Here is a 22,129-nt window from a genome sequence, read left to right as displayed (position 1 = left end):
TTAAATGGGACACAGATCAGCGAGATGGGTCTGTAGGACTTGGGTCTTCTAGGGGTTTGTTTGGCTTCAGCAGGGCTATGACTGAAGCACGATGCCAGCTCTTGGGAAGCTGACTAAAGCTTGTCTTGCTTTAGTTTGCTGATGGCCGCACTGACTTCCGCTGTATTAATGTCTCCTGATAGGTCCAAACAGGTTCAAACAGGCAGGAAATGGAGCGCAGCTAAACAGTTGGAGGTGGCTGAATCACGGCTGAGGCAGAAGGCCCTGCTGGGGTCCACAGCTAGAGGGCGTGTGGGGATTGGCTACTTCCCAGCCATCAGAGAAGACAGAGCCCAAGGCAAAGAACGGCGAAACCTCATTCAGGAGGAAGTGCTGGCAGACGAAGTATGAGCCAGCAGGTGGGAATGGGTCAGCAGGGAGCCTGGACTAGATGGGAAAATGTTCTGCAGTGAAAGATCCCCTGGTCAAACATCTGGAAAGCAGACTTCCATCGTATCAGGTTCCTTGTCTAGGCTGTTTACGACGTCCTACCCAGTCCGGCAAACCTCCATGTCTGGAGCAAAAGTGATACACCTCGCTGTCCTCACTGTCTGGGAAGCGGATCCCTGGAACACATTCTTAGCAGCTGCCCAAAAGCACTTGGAAACGGGCGCTACCACTGGCGCCACGACCAGGTGCTTAAGGCAGTCACTGAGAGTGTGCACACAGCCATCAACACCAGTAAGGGCCCCCACAGGGCAAGAACCATCACATTCCTCACAGTGGGAGAGAAGCCCCACACTCAACTGAGGGCAAAGTCTGGTCTCCTCACCACTGTTACTGACTGGCACTTGGAAGTGGACCTCGTAAATCAACTTATGTTCCCAGCCAGGATAACATCTAAATGGCTTCGCCCAGACATGATCATTGTTTCTGATTCCACCAAGCAATTGATCATGCTGGAGCTCACAGTTCCCTGGGAAGAACGCATGGAAGAGGCCAATGAAAGGAAGCGGGCCAAGTACCAGGAGCTTGTGAAAGAATGCAGAAGGCAAGGGTGGTGAACTCGCTGCAAGCCTGTGGAGGTGGGCTGCAGAGGATTCACAGGGTGCTCACTCTCCAAAGTGTTCACGCTGCTGGGCATCACCGGGAAGGCAAAGAGGAAGGCCATAACTGAAGCCGTGGAGAAAGCCACCAGGTGGCTTTGGATCAAGAAGGCTTAACTGTGGACAAACGCTGCTGGGACACAGGCTGGGGTCTGATCAACCCTGGCCAGGTCGCCTGGGCGAGGGTGTCTGATGCTTGAAAGACCCAAAACACCCAGTGACCCCAGGTAACATCACTGATGATGTGTCCCAGCACATCCGCAGGATGTATCTCACAACTTCTCTGTTATTCTCATGAGGGAGCTACACCAATCATAATGGTTTATTTGTTGGTAGTCAGGTGTCCTAGCTGTCAACGAAATGTCCGCTTCAAAGAAGGATGGAAATTAATGTACCGGTGTAGCAACCAGATGTCAACTAATTAAAACATGGAGAGATGGGTGAATTGGTCCTTTAGTCCTTCAGTCCTTGAGAGGTAGATGACATACTGTAAGTATGTAAGATAAGAGTAAGAGAGTTTTCAAAAATGGCACTTGACTGAAATCGGAGATTCATTAGTAGTCAAGCTGTTATATATTAGTCGGAAAAAAAACATATACTGTACATAGACTTGAAACACAGAGAGAGACAATGAAGGGGAGAGACAGAGAGATAAATGTATGAATGAGGCAGAGAAACAGACAGGCCAAAACAGGTTGGCAGAAAAAGCATATATATAGCATACAGCGCAAGGAAGTTGATTTCACAGTTTTGACTGACAGTAATAAAACATGAAAAGACATATAAAAGATGAAGGTCAGCGCATGCTGGAATCTTTACAATGGCCACATCTTTACTGGTCCTTATTAGCCAACATTCAGTAGTGCAGGAGAACAACTCCCATGTTGCTTTGCAGAGCCCATTATTAACGTAGACAAGACATTTCTGAAAGTTGTATGTAGAATGGAGTATCCTCGTTCCATGGAAACATCAAAAATGTTTGTGAATGTTTTGCATCACTTAACCTTAACAAATTGTAAAAATTAGAGGCGCCTAGAAAAAATGCAATGCAAATTGCGTTCAAAGGAAGGTGGATACATGCAAATCTATTTTGATTAATTTGATAAATTACGTCATGGAGCTGGAAATGTAATATGTAATATTACATGTTTTATGTGATTCTGATCATATTTAATGGCAATGTGCAATACGTCAATTGAGCCTGAGCAAAGCAAAACGGCCTCCAATGTCTACAACCACAGCCTATAACTGACTCTAAGACTCAAAAACGTCCAACTCCCAGCGCAGAGCTCGAAATCTACGTTCGGCCTTGCTTACCCACTTTGCGCACTGAGTGGTGACTGATACAGAGCCTACTGCTATCGCTCCGGATTTATTCGCTTTCGCAGTTACACACACAAAAATACACACACAGATATGCATTGTTACCATCATATTTATGGGCAAAACACTATAAATGGACAAATGTTAATCCACGAATCAGTCTTGTTTAATCTGGTAGTGAGACAAAATTTGTCCTTGTATTCCTCAGCATTCAAGCGTTGAAGCTTAACATATTGCTTTCACAATTTGTCAGACTTTGCATCGGGCCATGGGCCAGAAACCCGCATTGACGATGTCCAGGACTCCTTCTAAACATGAAACACAAACCATTTTGCTTGTATCCTTAAGTACTGTAGTGATGTCACCATTGAGTTAGTAAAGTATAATGCTAAAGCAGAAAATCACACTGTAACATCCCTCCAAGTTTCCTCTTCTATTCCTATTTCTTTCCATTTTTTGGGGTTGGGAGAAATACCTTGAAATCAACATTAAAATAGATGGTGTTTTGTGAGCCTTGCTAAGAAAGCAACAGATGTGAAAATCCAGTCTCAAAATCGATAAAGACTGATGGCCTGCTCTTACAATATCAATATACGCAACAGGGTTTGCGACGCAGCTTGAACCCCTTTCGGCGTAACGCAGAGACTCCTGGGAAATATATATTTTCGTACAGCGCGTCTATTCCCTTGTAATAAATCAAGCATCATGGCAGGAGTCCTGCATGTCATTCGTCGTTTTTCAGACTTTTCCAGGGGGTAAGTAAGTAAGTACATTGCTTGGCTGTGGCGATAGGCCCCAACAGGGTTTTTGAGAGAACATATTTTGAAGTCAGGGACAATGGACATGATCTCATGCGGGTGCCAATTCATTTTCTATATGGCCCTCTGGCTCGGCTGGAGGGTGCATTAGTGAGATTAGCAGCGCTCAGCGTAAATGGTGCTTCCAGCATGAAGGGGACGGAGCGGAGCTGTGGGGAGGCACTATTTGGCAATGACCCCTCCATCTCCTGACCTTGAGTAAAAAGCAGACACTGCCTCTAAAGAGATTCATATCCAAAGACCGAGACAATGGGAGTGGGGAGACCAAAGCACTTGGCCAGATTAAAATCACTGACCCTATGGGTTGTTGTGTGTTTGAGTGTGGTCCCAGGACCGGTGGTAGACAGAGTATTGTTACACTTACTGACTCAGAACGGATGTGAACCCATAAGCACGACACAAAAACAATCAGGTAAGAAATCAAAGTCCAGAAAGTTTATTTAAAAAAAACATGCAGGGGCAAAACCAGGAGATCAGTCAGAGAAGGTAAACTTATTCAGCAGGGAACAGGCAGAGAATCAGGGTCCAGGGAATCAAGAAGAGAATCAGGGTCCAGGGGATCAGGCATTGGTTCGGACAGGAATCAGGAAGTAGAGGCGGGAAAGCTCAGCATAAGATTTCAAGAGACAATCTGGTAGCGAACAAAGGGAGGTGGAATGGTATTAATACCGAGGGACTAACGAGGGAATGAGCTGCAGGAGGAAACCGGGTGAAGGGAAGGGAGTGACAGCAAAGCAAAAGGGAGGGGGCGGTTCTGAAATGACATGGAGATTATTGACATGGCATGTGGAGATGGCTAGATAAAAATAAAACATGAAAACAAATACAAATACTGGGAGATCAGGGAGGATTCATGACAAGTATTGTATCTGGCACGGGTCTCGGGACACAGAGAACATCTGTGACCAGGAGAGAGACAAGACGTTCTTGGCCCAGCTAAACATTCTAGGCCCTGGGCTCAAGTCCCCCATTCCACAGCTTAAGGACCAGCTAACAAATGCATTCTTTCTCCCTAAGATCTCCATAAGCAAGCAGCAGCGACTACATGGGAAGGTCCAGAGGCGTTCGCGCTCCTGGGCTCGGGCTAATGCTGTAATAAAGCCATTACACTTTCATATGAGAGTGACAGATCACCCATTAAACAATAATATTTATGCAGGCCGGATTTCATCGAGGAGGGTACCTGCCATCTCATTAGTGAACACACAACACGCAGAACATACAGAGATGTACAGCTCCCCTCACTCCCTTAAGCAAAGGGGGATGTAATGATCACCGTCCCTAGCTTTACTCTTACAGTCAATGGATTGTGTTGCTAATGGCTTTCATCCATTGATGTATTGAGACACGGCGGTGCAACCGTGGCGGTCTACAGAGTGGCTGGACATTAATATTCACTCATCTCGTGGGGTTTCAAGGCAGAATGGATTGGGCTATTTTCAATAAAACATGCCATTACCACACCCTATTCACCTCTTCATCTGTTTGACTTGAATTTATGCCGTGGTCCCTTTATATTAATCTAGCAGCTGTTTCCCCTTCATGTAATGGGAGAAGGGAGGCCACACCAGTTTAATGACAATGGTGTAATCCACTTTACACAGGTATGGAGTGGATAAATCAATAAGACAAGAGAATTATGGTTGGGTTGGGTTTGTGGATTGAAACATGGCTGCAGCGCGGTTTGTCTTGTGTCCTAGAATGTAAAAAGAAAAAAAAAAAAGCTTTTATATTGAATATCTTTGCAGGGTATCAAAGATTTATGGTCTAGGCTTTTAAAAGGGTGCAGTTAAGAGTAACAGTTTTTTGTAAGTAAGTACCCTACCTACTCTATCTACCTCACACATTCAATCTCATTTTTACAATACAGTACACATTCTTATACAATTTAAACACTACAAACAATTTATGACAGACAACTCTTCGATTAATTTTAAAATTATCTTTATTTATTTTGCATCGTTTGAGTTTGGCGATGACGACTCATCCACTGCTCATCCCTCCCGGCGAGGTGCACAGCAAACATAGGCATACTTAGTGAGCTAGAAATATAGAAGTGATGAGCTTGAATCCCCCCATTGAATATAAGAATAGAGCCCAATGGGTGGATGCAGGGGAGGTGGAGGGAGCGCAGCAAAGCAGCCAGCAAAGCAGGTTGGCTGGAAGGATTGGCTGCTTAAATAGGCTGAGCCCATAAGGCTGGAAGCATGTGGCGCTGTCAAGTTGTTTGACAGAACTAGCTCCACAAGCTATGAATCATTCATCGGTCTATGAATCTATCTGTCTATCTTTCTAATAATAATTAACTTCATTATGAGTGTCAGAAGATGTATGCGAACCAGGAAAAAGTCCAACAGAGACAAGGAAAGACACATCTGGAAGAGGTAGAGAAAAAGAGATAGCTTTACTATAAAGAAGGCGTCTCTAGCAGAAGTTGCAACATTTCATCATACACGCATACACGGTGAATATATTATGCCATTTTTTTTTCTGTTGATTAGATGTAACTTACAAAAGCTGTTATTTTTGCGTGTAGAAGCGAGACTTTGGCAAGCTGCTCTGGTACAGATGGTAAAAACAAGTCGCTTAAAGTGAGAACTAATTGGAAAAAAACGCCAAATAAGATGTGAACCATAAAATAAAGAATGACATCAGCACATTAAAAATTTTGCTTGCTAAAAAATGTTATGTGCACCAAGTGAATATTTTTTTCGCAACACACTACTTCCCTAACCCACTGCAGCACAACTGGAATAAGACAGAAAAGCAGTGTGTCATCAGCATAAAGGCGTAATTCTTTCTTTCCATTGTTCCATGATCCGCTGAGTGTGGTGAGCAAGGCTTTGTGGGGCAATGGGGCAGTGAAGGGGGTTTGGAGGTGTTTCCTGCTTCCTGTGATCTATTCCAGATCAATGCTGAGCCACATCCCGACCAGAAAGCAGACGAACAAGAAAACAAAAACAACAACAAAAAAATACTTTTGAGATTCTGAATGAGGGATTCTTCTTGGGCAGGTGGTTGCAAATCCTTATATGGGTTAATCCCCCCCAAATCGGTCCACTAGTTTTAAAGAGGAGGGGGATGTATCCGGGTGGATCAGGGTTCTTTGTCACATCAGCAAAATGCAGCTTTCTGATTATAATGTTTTTTCACCAATGCTAGTGCTGGCGTGTGCTTCTTTATTTACACAATAGAGAATCTCATATCTTTGCTCTTTCACAAACATATATTTCCAAACCAGCACAAAACAAGGAAAATAAAAAAAAACCCCAGTTGGACTCTCTCCACGGCCGTACAATATATTACAAACATTTTCAAAAGCGAGGAAAGCAGAGAGGCCTTCAAGGAGTGAGTCGGGGCGATTCCTTCAGTACTCGGGTTACTTTTATAAAGGAGTGCAAATGTCATCTAAAAGCTACCACACAAAGAGTGCAATATGCAACCCATTGTAATTAAGGGGTAGTGACTGACTTTGCCGCCAAATTAAGCAGGTTTTGCTTGCTTTTTTTACGTTGTGGGGGGAAGCTAAGCAACCTTTGAAATATTTACACAAAATAACACTTGATTATTCGGGGGGAACCCATGTGTACCGAATGAATGAACAAAATAAGCATAAATATTATAAATCTGACACATCGTCACATAAATTAGAATACCGGCGAGGAAGAACGAGTAATACAATGCAAGTACCAGAAGAGCAGCACAATGAACAGATAAACATGAATGTTTTAATGAAAGATGACGGTACATGGATTTAAATGTATTTTTTTTATATGTGTCATCAGCAGAAAAGCCTTTTGCCACAAAAACAACGTTGTGTACAGACCAATGTGTTGTGATGCAAATCTCATAATCTACAGTCAGATACCCTTGTGAGATATATATTTATTTTGGCTATTTCTGGAGTAAAAACAAGAAAGTAAGTCCGTCCAAAAAAGGGCATATATTTTACCTACCATATTAGTTTACCATATATTAATACTATTGACATAATGTTAAAAAATAGTAATATAAAATAATAAAACAACCTCCATGCGCAAATTCGTCAGCCTGCTCGATCTATGATTAAGCGCGGGAGATTTTAATAGTGCCGCCGTGTGAAATGCAGCAATGCAACAAGTGAGTGCCATAATGAGTTTCCAAAAGCAATAAGCACTCGCTCATCTCGCCTGCTAGGACATCGATTCGTATGGTGGCGTCGCAGAACAGGCAAAATACATTGAATACTTTCAACTGTGATCCCTCCCCAAAAAAAGATAATTAATTGTTTCCCCCTATTCTTTCTCTGGAAATGAAATAATAAAAATAAAAAATAAAAAAATAAATAAAAAATATACACATGAATTGGGCTGTAAAATAAAATAAAAAAAATTTGATATAGAAGCTTGTTAAGAAAAGTCTTCTGAAAATTCTGAAAGCTAGGAGGATCGCGGCCTGCTCAGCCCGTACGCTAACCAGGACATAGCATCCACTGCGTGATAGCGACGGACGGAGAGACACTGGGTTTGTTTTTTCGTTGTTGTTTTTTTATCACTGTCACTGCGTTTGCCCTTTCATAATTTTTCTTGCACTAATATACTACCATGCTTCAAAATAATGTATTCTTCTTTCATTTGAAATGCCATTTATAACGACATACTAGAGCTTGGCGCCAAAAAAAAATTATATTAAAAAAAAATGTCGCACAAATAGCTTCGTTGGCGGCGGACATTTTGAAATCCTGGGCTACCAATGTCAGTTGTGGAAGTGACAAAATGTGTCGACCGAGATTAAGTAAGCAAAGTTGTTAAAAATGTTATACTAATGACAAAAAACATAAATATAATAAAATAAAAGTTTGGAGGATGTGATAGTGCATAGTTTTGCAGGGGCACTAAAATATGTGCCGGGACTGTATTCAGTCCTCATAAGGATTCAATGTCTCATTTACCAGCAAAAAAACAAAAAACAAACAAACAAAACTAAAGTAAACTAAACAAAAACAATAAAACAAGATCTCTCATTGCGCAAATATCAATATGATAAACTAATCTGCCAGCATCCTGTTGAGGTGGTGCTTCCAAGCTGATAAGTTACACAGTAGGGGGCTAGCAGGAAGCAATGCAGGTGTTGAAGGGCGGTGTCGGTGGACGGAGTAAAGGGAGGGGCAGGGTTATTGTTCAGAGAGGAAACAAACACAAAAAACAAAACAAAAAAAGCTGCCCTGAAGGCACACTTGAGAGATTGGGTGCGTGGGGTGGAGGTGGGGTAGGTTGCGGGTGGTGGGGGACGGGGCAGGCTTAGGGACATTTTTAATTAAATAAGGAATAAGAATAAATAAAAGGGCACTATTAATTTATTTCCAAACTTTTGACCATGTAAAACCTTGGGCCAAATTCCTCGAGCCTGGACCAATAGCAACGACAACATCGACAAGAAAAAAAATGACTCGAAAATAAAAGAAAATAATAAAAGCACTAACACTAAGCTCAGGGTCTCCTTCGCCTTCAATCCTCCAACCCTACATCTTAAGGAAGAATATGGCTGCTACGCCGCGCTATTAGCAGCAGCCGCAGCCTACAGTAAAACAGTCTTCCCGACTGTCCTATATTCATATATTTATATACTTGCGTGTTTCGTTGTGTGCGTGTGTGTGTGTGTGTTTGTGTGTGTGCGCGATTGAGCATCGTGTTTGAGCTAGCGGTCTCCCCGTAGACACTCAGGTCTCCTAGGAAGTGGGCACCGTGGTAGGCTATGCCAGGGAGTAAATGGCGTTGACGGGTGACGTGGCTTCGGAGCTCTCGTTGCCCTCCGTCTCGTCCTTGTCTTTCTTGACTGTGTACTGTCCAATGAACGAGCCGTCCTCGTTGAACTGCCCATCGCCGCCCTCGCCGTAGTCCACCAGGCTGTCGTCGCTCTCCTTCACGTTCCCGTTCAGCGACGTCTGGCTGCGCTGCAGCGGCTTGTTGTCCTCGTCGCTACTGTGGAGACAAAAAATACGGTAGGGGGAGGGTTAGGGGTTCGAACCGGAGAATTGGGGTTTTGGTTTTCCACCTGCCTTAAATGCGATGGGAGATGAAGAAGGGGGAGTTAAAGCAGAGGTTAGGAAACAATTTGTCAAGAGGCCTCTTCGGGTGTCTCTAGCGTTGGCTCCTGTTGAAAAGTCAGGCTTCCTAGACCTGTGTCGGCCGAATACACAGGCCCACATCTAATCCAGATATATTTTAAACCCTCCCCATTTTGGCCCTCCATTCACACTGCGATGCCCTTTTCAATCAATGGATACAATTTAAAACACAGATTTTGGCATCGTAGGGTAGGACAGGTCTTGAGTCTTTTCGAAAACGGTCACGCACTGTAGCCAAAACAAAAGTCCATCTTGCTTTTGTTGTCAAATTTCCTTCGTTTGGCTCTCGATCGCACTTTTCAATCAAGTTCTTGGAAAATGGCGGAAACCATGTAAACCAGCTTGGTTGGCAGATTTGCTGCGCATAACCATTCAAAGAAATGTAAGCGTTTTGGGCAATTCAACTTGAAGAAGATTCGATTAAAAATGCAAGTGTGTGGAGGGGAGACATTTCAATACAAAAAGGAGGGTTTTCTAATATATCCGGATTAGTCCTCGACATACTGTAGCAGTCCAAAGGTTTGTTTTCAATGTCCACCTTTGTAGTTTGTACCCTTCTCTAAAAATGGACAGAACTTGCGCCAAGTGTCTACAAGCAGTCCAGAATGACTGATGTCTGACCTTGTAGAATTTTAAATTCACATTTTTTTAAAGCATATATAAGTACTTCCCTTTGTAAACACGCACATTCCCATACGCATGCTTACCTAGGGGCCATATTCTGACATGAGAGCTGCACGATCTCAATTCAGAGCATGGCTACACTTCCCCAAACTCAAACTGCTCATTGGGGGGACTTCATGCATAGGGAACGACCATCGACCAGCATTTGCTTTCTAGACTCAAGAACAAGCTAGCAGCAAAACAGCGGGAAAGGCATTTCCTGAGCACAGAGAGGGATGCACCAATCGAGCTCTTTGACAGTTATTTGCCATTGTAATTCCTGTTCATGCCCGACAATCGCACTGTGTTCCTTGGCAAACGACACTCATCTTTTATTCAACCGAGAAAAAAGTTGGTTTATCTGAGGGCTATGTAGCGCACTGCGAAATGTCTGAAAACATGTCATGCTGCATGTGGATACGTTCTATACACTGGGGCAATTTTCCCCCCACAAAATGAAAGAGCACCAGAGGACAATCGAGAACCATCTCACACCTCAGGTGCGGCATATCAAACCTGGGCAGAATCCGGGAGCCGCGTGCTCATCAACTTTTTATCGACCCATCTGACTCGTTTCTCTGTCTCAGAGACAGAGAAACAGAGTATATAGGGAGGAAAATTGAGCGCACAGAAAGAGAGAAAGAACGAAATTTGACGTTGCGCATTGATAAGAGTTGAGGAGATTATCGTTTCTATGGAGAAACCTTTTTCTCAAAGAGCTTGCCAGGTGGGAAAACTTTTCGTTAAAGGTTCCTGAAATTTGAATTGATTATTGCAGTGTTTTCAACCGAGGTGAGAGCTCGCCATGTGTGCCGTGAAAGAAACGTTCAAATTCTCCTTAAATAATAATTCAAAATTAACTCTTGTGTTGCGAGAATAGACCTACAAGACTGGAGTAATCAATCCAACTCATCAGTTACAGTTCCATCCAGCTCTGTGTTCACCAGAACAAGTTTCACTCTGAAAGTGAAGACTATTTGTAGTGATGAAGGTTTGACTCTTTTTTGAGATTTGGTTGTTGATGAGTCACTCAGTAAAATGAGACATTGAAATTTTATAATTTGATACAGGTGTATTGCACGGGCGAAAGGCGTTTGTCAGCTGGCTCTGAGTTCTAAATGGAATTCTCATAAGAATCATTTAGTTCTGCCCAAATTATTTATTTTGGTGGAATGCAAAGTGTAAATCAGTCACTTTCGATATTAATTTATGCCAAATTTCTCCTCAGTAATTATTTTCAGTTTGTGAGTCGAGGTTTGACTCACTTGGCCACTTTTCTACCAGAATGTCTCCCCACTCCTGAGACATTTAAGACATTTGTTCGCTACGAACAAATCGTTCACAAGTCTTGCATCACTAACTATTAGCAGGCCATAATCACAAGGACAGTTATAGATGTTTTGAGGTTTTTTGTGGTTAACAGGATAGTGGGGTGCCATTGGAATATTTATCGTGAAAAGTGTGCCCTGGCAGAAAAGAATTTGGGCGATATGGTACCTGCGATACGGTGCAGGAGTGGAGAATAAACATTGCCAGTACCACTGACTCATCTCTTTATGTGTGTCAGAGATAAAGCAGAAGGCCTCTTCGTTTTACCTGGGAGTGAGAGGGATTCGCTGAGGGACGCCATTATTTCTCGGACTTGAAAACATATCAGGAGTGAAAGAGTCTGAATAGGATATATATTTTTGCTTTATTGTTGGAGTGGGGGAGCTAAAAAATAAGAAAGGCGGAGAGTAACTTGAACTCACTTGCATAACAAAGGACGCAGACTCCCATCACAACCTCTGAACTTGAGTGTGTTCAAGAAAGCCATGTATGCAAACTACTCTTGATCGATTCATATCAAACAAAAACAGGATGACATGTTTTGAATCAGACAAATGCTGTCGATACAAATGAAAGTTTCAACGTTGTGGAGTTTACTAAGTTGAGGTTGCTGTGCAAGGTAATGAATTAAAACCCATTGCAAATCAGCGCTAATAAATAATGCATATTGGGCAGGATTTAGAGGCAGGGTTTATAGGGTGGCAATGCAGCAGGCTTTTATTCCCTTCCATACCTTTCCAGAGACCTTTGGACCAATGGGTATAAAAGAAATGAGAAATGAGTGAAAGAGAGGGGAGAGAGAGAAAGAGAGAGTGAGAGAGAGAGAAAGAGAGGGGGAAGTAAAGGATAAAAGACAAAAGATGGGCTTGCTAGAACAGAAAAAACATGACATCAGACATGACGGGACAAGGGCACGAAACACACAGTGAACCACGGCTTCAAGAATGCAGATGCCAAGCCAGAAAACCACTTGGAGAATGTTCTAAAATGCCATTCCTGCAGCAGGGACGCCACAAACGTTCTAAATTCACCTTGTGTGGTTTGGTGGATATTAAATTCAATGATAGGCTGTGGGGTAACTTCAGCTATTTAATTAAACATATAGTAGTTGTAAGACGGGGTGGGTGATGGAGAAATTGTCCCCATCACGCACTGTGCTCGTTTCAAATCAGTACTTGCTCTCCCAGCCGGGAGCCCGGCAAGGGGTGGTAAGAGAGTGATGGAGAAAGTGTCCCCATTCAAAAGGTGCTTGTTTCAATCCATGAGGAAACAAAGGAAAATAAAATAACATACATCTAAAATAAAAACACACTGTTCTGGCGCCCTGATCCTGCCTGAGTTGGCACTTTGGTGCTTGTATCAACTCTGTACTCGCTCTCCCAGCCCGGAGCCCGCCTCCTTGCCTGAGCAGATTGATCTGACGTGGGCTGCACAAATTTCTGGCTCTCCCAGCCTGCTGGAGCTGAAGTCAAGGTCTAACTCCGACTCTGAGTGAGGGGGTGATTCACTCAGTCACTAAGTATTCGCACTTCCAGCCCGGAACCGAAGGTCTGACTCAGGTTGCACAAAATCACTCACTCACCCACAAGTTCCATGCCACAGTGACAGTCAGTAACCTTCCATGAATGTTAATTTGTCCATTTTTAGTAGTTTACTTATACTCAATTCTGATTGATCATAACATTTAAATTAAATTTGAATTATAAATAATTTAAAAAAAAATGTTTTCCGTTTGAGAACTCTTGGTCTTTCAGTTTTTTATCACAATGATATGGATGATTTTCCTGTAACAGACGGTGGCCTGAATCAGTGAGGACTGGGAGTGGGTGGGACCCGTTGGTTCAGCGGGTGCGAGTAAGTGACTGGATGACTTGATAGTCAGCTGTCAACTCGAGTTGAGCAGCTCTGAGTCTGACTTGTGACCCGTAAGCTTGCGAGTCAGTGAGCAGATTGATCTGACGTGGATCAGATCAGATTGATCTGACGTGGATTGATCTGACGTAGCTCTGATTGGATCAGTGCTTCTTCTGAGGAAGCCCCTAGCAACAGCGACGAGCTTTGAAGACAATTTGACATAGTGGCCAAACCATGTAATTACAACCTGGTCCGACAGGGGCCCAAAATAATTTTTTCCGCACACAATCAGTGGAAAAGAAGCGGCTGTAAAACGGTTGATACATTTTTTTGAGCGTCACTACCCCTGCAAAATGACTAATTTCCCCATCAGAATTTGACCCATTTGGTCCAATAATATTGACATTTATTCCCATGCACACTGTGCAGAGAGTCAGCGTAGCAGCAGTTTTTGTGACAGTAAAGTGTCTCCTCTTCTCCTGCGCTGTCGGGCTCAGGGACAGGGGTGAGAGAGTGAGGTTGCTATGATTACAGAGACACAACCACATAGACGCTGTCTGTCTCTCTTATGGAAAATGTAGCCTACTGAAAAGTAATTCATTGTGCATCTTCTGAATCATTTAACTGAGAATTATTTCAGATATATATTTTTTAAGAGCTATTAAAACATTTTTAATATATTTAATATATAATATATCAAATATTTTTTTTTACGTCAAAATCATCTAGCGACCACCAGAAAACATTGAACGGTTTGGGACTTATAATTTGAAACCCCTGGTTTATAGGAGGAGCCGGTGCTGATTTTAGGCTATTTGGAATAAAGAAATATGGAACTTAATTACCTAGGGAAATACAAGTGTATGAATAATAAAAATGATGGCTCACTCACTGACCATCATTTTTGATATACAGTCCAATTTGTACTGGTTCACCATTGGACGGTTTTAACCCTCGGCCTACAGCACTGAATTGTCCTGGTGCTCATGAGCAAGACACATGCGCTGTAAAGATAAGGGGGTTCCATTCTATGCTGAAAAACAATGCTTTCTATTGTTCTGAACAGCGTGTTATCTCGTTCACTCATGGACTTCAATGGAAGTGCAAAACATTACCCAATGTCATTTAGAATGCTTTATGACATCACCACTGCAAGGCATGGAGTAATAAAGACGTCGGGCAAATTAATAAAAAATTAAATAAACATAGTTAACTTAGTGAACAGTGCAGTATAGCATGTATTCGGATGATAAACAGCTGAGGGATTTAACATCATAGTGTCAAATAACTATCGAAAAAAAAAGAAAAAAAAAAAGAAAAACCCTTTCACATGCGGGGGCATGTGACCAAACTAACTGGGTCCCCAAGTCCCATACCACAACTTATTTTACAATTTCAATCTCAGTGACAGACTGACAAGAGATTAGATGCATGTGTGCATGTGCAGTTCAAATTTGGTTTTATTTTATAATGAAGCGTAGCTTGCGGTGCTTGTTCTGTCAGACAACTTGACGGCACCACATGTTTCCACACCCTTATGGGCCTGCTTGCCTGATGAGCAGTAGATCCCACACATCAAACTCAAACGATGCTAAATAAATAAGGATAATTTTAAAGAAAATGTAAGAGTCGTCTGTCAGAAACATCTGTCAGATATTTTATATCATTTAATTTTTTCGGAAGACACATTCTTAGTCTCAAACAGCACATTTTCAGTTTTCTTTTCAGTTGCTCATGCTGCGCTGAGGTATCCATATCATTGCGATGGCGTGCTGCTACAGTCTTTGTTTTTCACTGCCCCCCGTCTCTCCTTCCATGAAACCCAGTTCCTTGTGGTGTGTCAAACTGCGCCAAAGATAGACCCTCCACACGACGAAGTGCAAATTGATTTCCCTGCAAGGATTCCCGCCCACACAGGTAGCGGGGACACCTTTGAGCTGTCAGCTGAGCGCAGGGGTGGGGAAATTAACGCCGGACGAAAAAACATTAAGTGCAGTGAGGTGATCGCATTGTTCAACCCGGCCCTGCCTTTCAGGGATCACTACGTCTCCCTGTGCCGGATGGAAACACTGGATCTGTGAAGAGTTTGACATGCTTTGTTGTGTTTTGTGTTTGTTGTGTGTGTGTTTTTCATATACATTTCAGTAAAGGTCTTGGGTGGCGGACCTGAGGAACGCAGCTGCAATGTCGTTTTAACATCTGTACACTTAATTACAGTGTAATTAACTCAACTAACTGCCAAACCAGCACACATTAAATAAGAGTGTTATGACTGTTATGAAACAAACTTTTCATAGCATTTTTTGTAAAAAAATTAATAAAAAATCTGGGTTTGCAGGCTCACGGTTTGAACCGTGCAACGAGAGATAGCGCCCCTTAGGGCAATAGTAATGGTTGATATCCATAACCTCATCATTGCTTAAACTGTAACATACTTTGCAAACAGATGTGATGTTTTCGTAGGATAAAAAAAAAAAGTCTTGGGCACGCAGAAGGTAAATACAGGTATTACCGCATTTATTAGCATTAACGTCAATGTTGTGCATGGCTTTATCTGCGCCAACATCTACAGCTTCAGCCTCAAGTCGAGAACATGTAGAAGTCGTTATGATGTGTTCTGGAAATGACAGGACCAAGATAAACTTGTGCAATGTTTTTTAAATGTATTTGTTGTTATTATATGTTTTTGATTGGTTTGTTTGTTTGTTTGGTGGTTTTGGTCACTGGTTCTTGTTTGCCTGCTTGTCCCTGTTTTATGTTCTGTTTATCATTTACAGTAAATAAAGTAAAAAGAAGGAGAACAAGTAAAGAAAACCCTCGAAAGCAGGGGTCAAACTAAAATAACCTGCAGTGCCAGGGCGTTAAAAATAAAGGGAGAAACAAACTGTCCCTTTTTTTGTGAAAAGTGATTGGCTAATAATCTGCATATTGAAAATAAGTAAAGGAAATAGAAACAGTATCATTAAATGTTTTTTTTTTATATTCTATTTGATTGTTTTATAATCTGAAAACATTAAGTACAATTGTGTGGATTAATTGAAGTGAAACCCAGATTTTAAAATTCAATTGTGAGCCACATTAAATAGTCTCGTGGGCCCGATGTGGGAGTATGCCTGTGATTTGAGAGCCTTGCTCTGAAGGTATGTTCTGTATATTTCAATGTATTTGTCTATTTGTGTTGTTTATTATTTTTGGCAATTTGTGTATATTTGGCTATTTTTATTCACATTTTTACATTCAACTATTATTATTATTATTATTATTATTATTATTATTATTATTATTATGTACTTTTTTTATAACATGTTTGAATGTTAGTTGTCAGCAGAGGAAGGTACCAATCCTCACCACTACAAATTCCTTGAATTTTTAAATTAACTTTACCAAATACTCTGAAACTTCTGATTCAGATTCTGAATCTGATGTTTGACACCCACAAGGAAAGACACCGAGCTGAGCCTGTCCAGCACCTCCTGCCAGATGTTGCCCCACTTAAACCAAACTGGTTTGTTCAGATGGACGTTATATTAACCTTAACTTGCAAAAGGCTTATCAAGCATGAGCGTTAATCACACTTTCAATTTCTTCGAGTTTCTGCCCCAAAGATCTACAACCCCCACCCACCCAACCCAGGCATGCGCAGGCTAAGAGAGAGAGAGAGACAGAGAGACAGAGAGAGAGAGAGAGACCGTGCCACAAAGCCGAAGTACCTGTTCGGGTTCTCCTTCTCATTGTCGTTCCTGTTGGTGACAGACGACCCCATTTCAGTGTTCATGGGGAGTTCGGAAAAAGTGTGAGAGGGTCAAGAGGAAAGAGAGGGGGGATGTGGGGAGGAAAGTGGGAGAAAAGTCCTCCATAAGAGGAACATGGTGTATGCAAGCCACAGACGAACACACACATACACACACACAGTTGGGCAGGCCTGAGAGATTAGTGCCCGAGTCAAGAGAGCAAGCTTATTCGTGACCCAGACTGCAAGAGAGGGGTTGGGCATTAATATTAATAACATGAAACATTATGGACAAATATTCCCCTCCAAGGGAATGGAACACAGAGTTAGAAGCATTTCAGCGCAGCGCCACCAGCTGATAATAACTGTCGATTACATCGGTGAGTTTAAAATTAGCTTCCCAATTACCCATGTAGATGTACAATTATAGTATTGCCACCATTGTTGGCATATGGTGTCATTCCCAGGCTGCATTTCTTAACTGTAATTATAACGCAATTCTGCTTTGATCGAAACTGCTAATTAAGTAGACTCTGGCATGTATATTTGCCGTCTGTCCTCAGTCTGTGCTTGTTCATGTCATCCGTTTATCTCATCTTGCGAGACGAGCGGTACGGTGGCACAGGGCATTCGACTGATGCCTCACAGCAAGAAGGTCCTGGGTTTGACCCCAATGGCACTCTGTGTTATTATATGTATGCAATTACATAATATAAATATACTGTATATATAAGCAATTAATATGAGACGTTATTCTCAGTTTTAACCAGTTATCAACAAAGAAATATATTTGAATTAGTGACGAGAGGTTAGACTCTATTTTGAGATTTGGTTACGACAAATCACTCAGTAAAAAGAGTCAATTTACAATTACAAGTCAATACAATTTTCTGACTCCTTCTGATTTGGTTGGTGTAACATGTGGGTGAGTGAGGGAGGACTTACGAGAGTCAGAGTGACTGAGTTGTGAATGGTTTCGTCGCAAGAATCATTACATTCTGTCTAAATCATTTATTTATTTCCTTGGACTTTATTTCAGTCCTCTGTAATTATTTTCAGTTTGTGAGTTGAAGATTAGCTTGCTCACCCACTCTTTGGCTGCAGTGACTCCCGAGTCATTTAAAATTTGCTCACTCGGAATGAATCGTTCATGAGTCTTTATTTGCTAATTTGACTAAATTGTTCTATCAAAATAGGACTGATCAGTTAAGCACTATTGCACAAAACTGAGCAGAGTAGATATTTTTGCTCAAGGAACATTAGTCAGTGTGCTGTCGACAGGATTATTTCTTGTTGTTGTTAGAATATTTAAATGTTGACTGGGTGCCGTAAATTTGTTAGGTTTTTAAGTGCTGTACTGGGGTGTTCGACAGACAAAGAGACAGAGAGAGTCTCGGTTCCCCACGAGGAAGCATGAGTCCAGAACGATCAGTGGGACCTGGAAGGAGCAAACGACACGTCACTCACTTCCTGGCACATGCAGACTGCTTCTGAAAGCACTGGAACTTTCTACCCCAATATCACATAAATACTATTTTCTGTACTATTTCAAAATTTCCCTTTCAGTTTCATGGTTTAGCTCCAGTTGAGTTTCATGAGCTCTTGACCAGCTTGATTTTTCCATGTTTTGCTTTTTCCTGACCTTATCTAAATTAGTTTTAATTTACAATATTTTTTTTCATTTAGGTTCTAGTTTTGGCTCAATTTGGCCGAAAAATGTAATGTTTTTATGTATATATATATATATATATATATACACACATATATATACACTGTGTATATATATATATATATATTTTCTTTTTTAATTAAAAAATATTATTTTTTTAATATTTAAAAAAATATATACGCTTTTTGCACCAATCAACAAAATAATATTTATAGATGAAAAAAAGTAGATCTTTTATGATACGGTATTTATTTTACAATTTGGAAAGATGGCTATTTGAAATGTTGTTTTGATTGTCATTAACTGTCAATCTCCATAATAATTGTCAATAATGAGTGGGGAGGAAAAGTCTAAATTCATAAACCTAGTCTGATTCTAAATCCACAAGATAGTTAAAAAATATCACAACTAAGTCTGTCTGATGCATTTTCAGACAAAACTATGAAACTTGTAGCATATTCTTTACACCCATAGTCATTTATATCTTTTCTACCCATGTCATAGTTCTGTTACAAACAGTGAGCCTATTGTTACAGGCATGAAAGAAGTCACTGAACAACCCTAATTGAACGTAAAAATCCTCCAAAAATCACATTCCAAAGTCATGATCTTCAGATGCATTGCACACACAGATGCAGCAGAGACTTTGCAGCGATACTTACTGGTAATCAAAGGATCCATCCGGGTCTTTCTGATCCACAGGATCCAAAGGCAAATCCTTCTTATCTCGCACTGTGGGATAGGCACAAATGAAAAATGGTGTGATTAAATATTAGAATTATCATATTGCAATTGAAAATTGCAATAAAATAATGTGAGTTTCCTGTTATTGAAAGGGAGATTTAACATGCTTTTTAAGGTTTAAACTTTGCCCCATTGGACTACATTGAAGCACAGGGAGAGGCTGCAGCAGAGTGGTAAGTTTCTTAATAGCAGTAGTGGTTTAGTGAGGTTGTGCTATGAACAGTTTAATTAAATGAAGGGAATCAACAATTTAATAACAACAATTTAATAAGGCAGGGGTTGAAAAATATCAAACCTATCTGTTGTGTGGGGTTGGTGTGGTTTGAGCAGCAACACCTGACCTGGATCCAGGTGATTGGGTCAGAGTGGCTGTTGTTTGTTGGTTGGTCTACCCAGCAACAGGTTAAAACCCTCATCCCCACACACACTCAGGAGAGGAGCCCTGTCATGACATGTTCTATCTGCTCCTGGGCTAATTCCAACTGGCCAACTCTCTACAATAAACTGGTGTCTACAACTCCCCGTCGTCTGTGTCTCTGTGCCCGAGGGCCCTGAAAACACCACTTGGGTAGCGTGTGTTAGGAGAACTGCCACACTATCCTTTAATTGTCTGTTTTGGCGACGTTTGTTCATTTCCCCTGACCGGTCTGATTGAAATAAATAAACGCAATCACAAGAGAAACACGCTATTCTATTAACATTTCCCTGTTTTAGGTTTAAAGTTTTTATTATTCTGTTAGTTTTTTTGGGGGGCGAGTGGGGGGGTTTATGGTGTTTTCTTATTCCCAGTTCCATAGCCATTGGGTTATTATTCTGCACTTCGAGACAAACACACTGACGTCAGTCACCTACCTAAAAACTTTGGGCAACCAGTCAGGCAGCGGCCACCTAGATGTTACAAAAACTGTAAAACATTAAAAGCACCCTATTTTTCTCGATGTCAAATAACTTCAGTCATTGTATATCAGTAGCTATGTAGCACAAAATTGCTTCTGTGGGGTTAATCTTTGAATATGGACTTTTTTCAATGATCAGGTCAGTGCCTTGGCCTGTTGAAGTAATCCCCAAGTCCTGCCTACAAAACCTGGACTTTTAAGGTAGTAAAGCATGTTTTGGCCTTTCTCAACAACAACTGGTTAAAAAATAATCGTCAACATTTCCCCCACTGGACCTTACCTGGGTACTTGCCCCCTCGACTCCTCTTGATGAAGCAGACGATGAGGAGGATGAGGACGATCAGTGCGATGGCGCACATGAGCCCGATGAACCAGCCCTGGGTGGCGATGTCCACCTGGTCCTTAATGTAGGCTGGAGACACAACCGACATACGGACACAAACAGAAAGAGGGATAGGGTAGAAACACAAGGGGAGAACAAACACGAAAAGTAATGAGTGTGTTTTTCTTGACTAAAATAAGAGACGGTTGCAACCCATTCGACACGGCAGTCCAACGTTAGGACTGGAGGTCCCAGTTGAGCAGAGAGCCTCATAGTTTACGGCCTTTTACAGTGCTTTTCATTTGTCTTCCGTTTCCTGACACATTACGTGACATACAAATCGCAACAGCTTGGAAGGGTTAGGACAGGTCATTTTGAAAGCGTTGGAAATGTGAGAGGTAATTATCATATTATCATTGGACAAAAAGCAATGAATTTCGCCTCCCAATGTGGACAACTCCTGTGCTGACTTTGACTAACCAAACAAAGTCCAATTTGGTGTAATTACATGCTGACAGCTTTTAATGCGCAGAAAGATAAAGGTGCCACCTGGAACAGGAAATGGTTTGTCTGAATGTTCCACTAGAAGAACCATTTGTTTTCTTTCTACAAAGAACCTGTCAGAGCAAGGTTCTTTAAAGAAGATATTTGCGCCACTTTCCTTAAGATACCCCAGGACCGTGAAGGGTCTTGTTATCTACCTAATTCAGGCCATCACCCACCAGCCAATAGCATGAATAAGAGTTAAGAACCTTTTAATATCCCAAAGACCCACATCAGGAACGTGAAGAACCAGCCACTAAGTGACATGGTCCTTTAATTGCCAATGTTCCTTTGTGGAACCACACAGCCTTTTAAGAGAAAAAGTTGAGAATTGCCACATTTTCTGTCGTATGTACAATTAATCTGTATACCTGCACATGGTCAGAAATGGAAATAGGACCCAGGGAGCAGAACATATTTCACCGTATATGAGCATTTCTCCTGCCACAGGATGGAGTAGCAATCAACATCGGCATCATCCATGAGCCAAATTTGCCAAAACTCGAAGTGCATGCTAGCAAAAAAAAAACCATAATAGGTACTACACCAGTGTGGAGGCTTAGCCAAAGTGATCAAACTATCACAGGCTGTGGTTCTCGCCTTGTGTGCCGCACCCGGCCCGAATGAAGCAACCCCCAACTCCCACCCCAGTGACCCCAAATGTCACCCTGCAGCTGTGGTCTCACCTGCGCTTGTCTCAAAGGTGACATATTTGCTGCTGATGCTGTGTTGCTCGTGGGAGTACACCCTCAGATGGTACTTGGCGCCCTCAATCAGATTCGCCACCATAATGGGTGGCTGCTGTTTAACCGGCACAATTCTCACTGTCCTGTTGCCTTGGAAACACAATGAAAAAGCGCCAATCACACTCCATGGGGGGGGGGCAGGTGGCCTGGGTATTCCCCCTACAAGTCAAAGCCCTCGGTGGATTATTAGCAAAAGGTCATCAAGCAAGCGGGGAAGAGAGACGCCTTCTGAGCCATAGAGATGGAAAACAATGCAGTGCACCCGATCCCACCCCCCTCGCTCCCCTCCACATGACCTGAA

At 41.9% G+C, this 22,129-nt stretch overlaps 1 protein-coding gene across 1 annotated transcript in view; it reads right to left on the bottom strand.

Moving 5' to 3' along the window:
• Positions 1-5,230: 5,230 nt before the first annotated feature.
• The window catches only part of nfasca (neurofascin homolog (chicken) a), a gene marked incomplete at its 5' end in the record, with an annotated part of 54,281 nt that continues 37,382 nt past the window's right edge, over positions 5,231-22,129 (bottom strand). Inside the window, 3 exons of the mRNA XM_080000248.1 lie at positions 5,231-9,186; positions 19,240-19,309; positions 20,498-20,629. Of these exons, the coding sequence (XP_079856374.1) occupies positions 8,958-9,186; positions 19,240-19,309; positions 20,498-20,629 (431 nt within the window). The 3' untranslated portion in view covers positions 5,231-8,957. The remainder of the gene's footprint in view (positions 9,187-19,239; positions 19,310-20,497; positions 20,630-22,129) is intronic.

Source organism: Zeus faber, assembly GCF_960531495.2.
Source record: "Zeus faber genome assembly, chromosome: 5".
Lineage (NCBI taxonomy): Eukaryota > Metazoa > Chordata > Actinopteri > Zeiformes > Zeidae > Zeus > Zeus faber.
The sequence above is the reverse complement of the archived record's forward strand: the minus strand, read 5'-3'. Positions and strand labels throughout refer to the sequence as shown.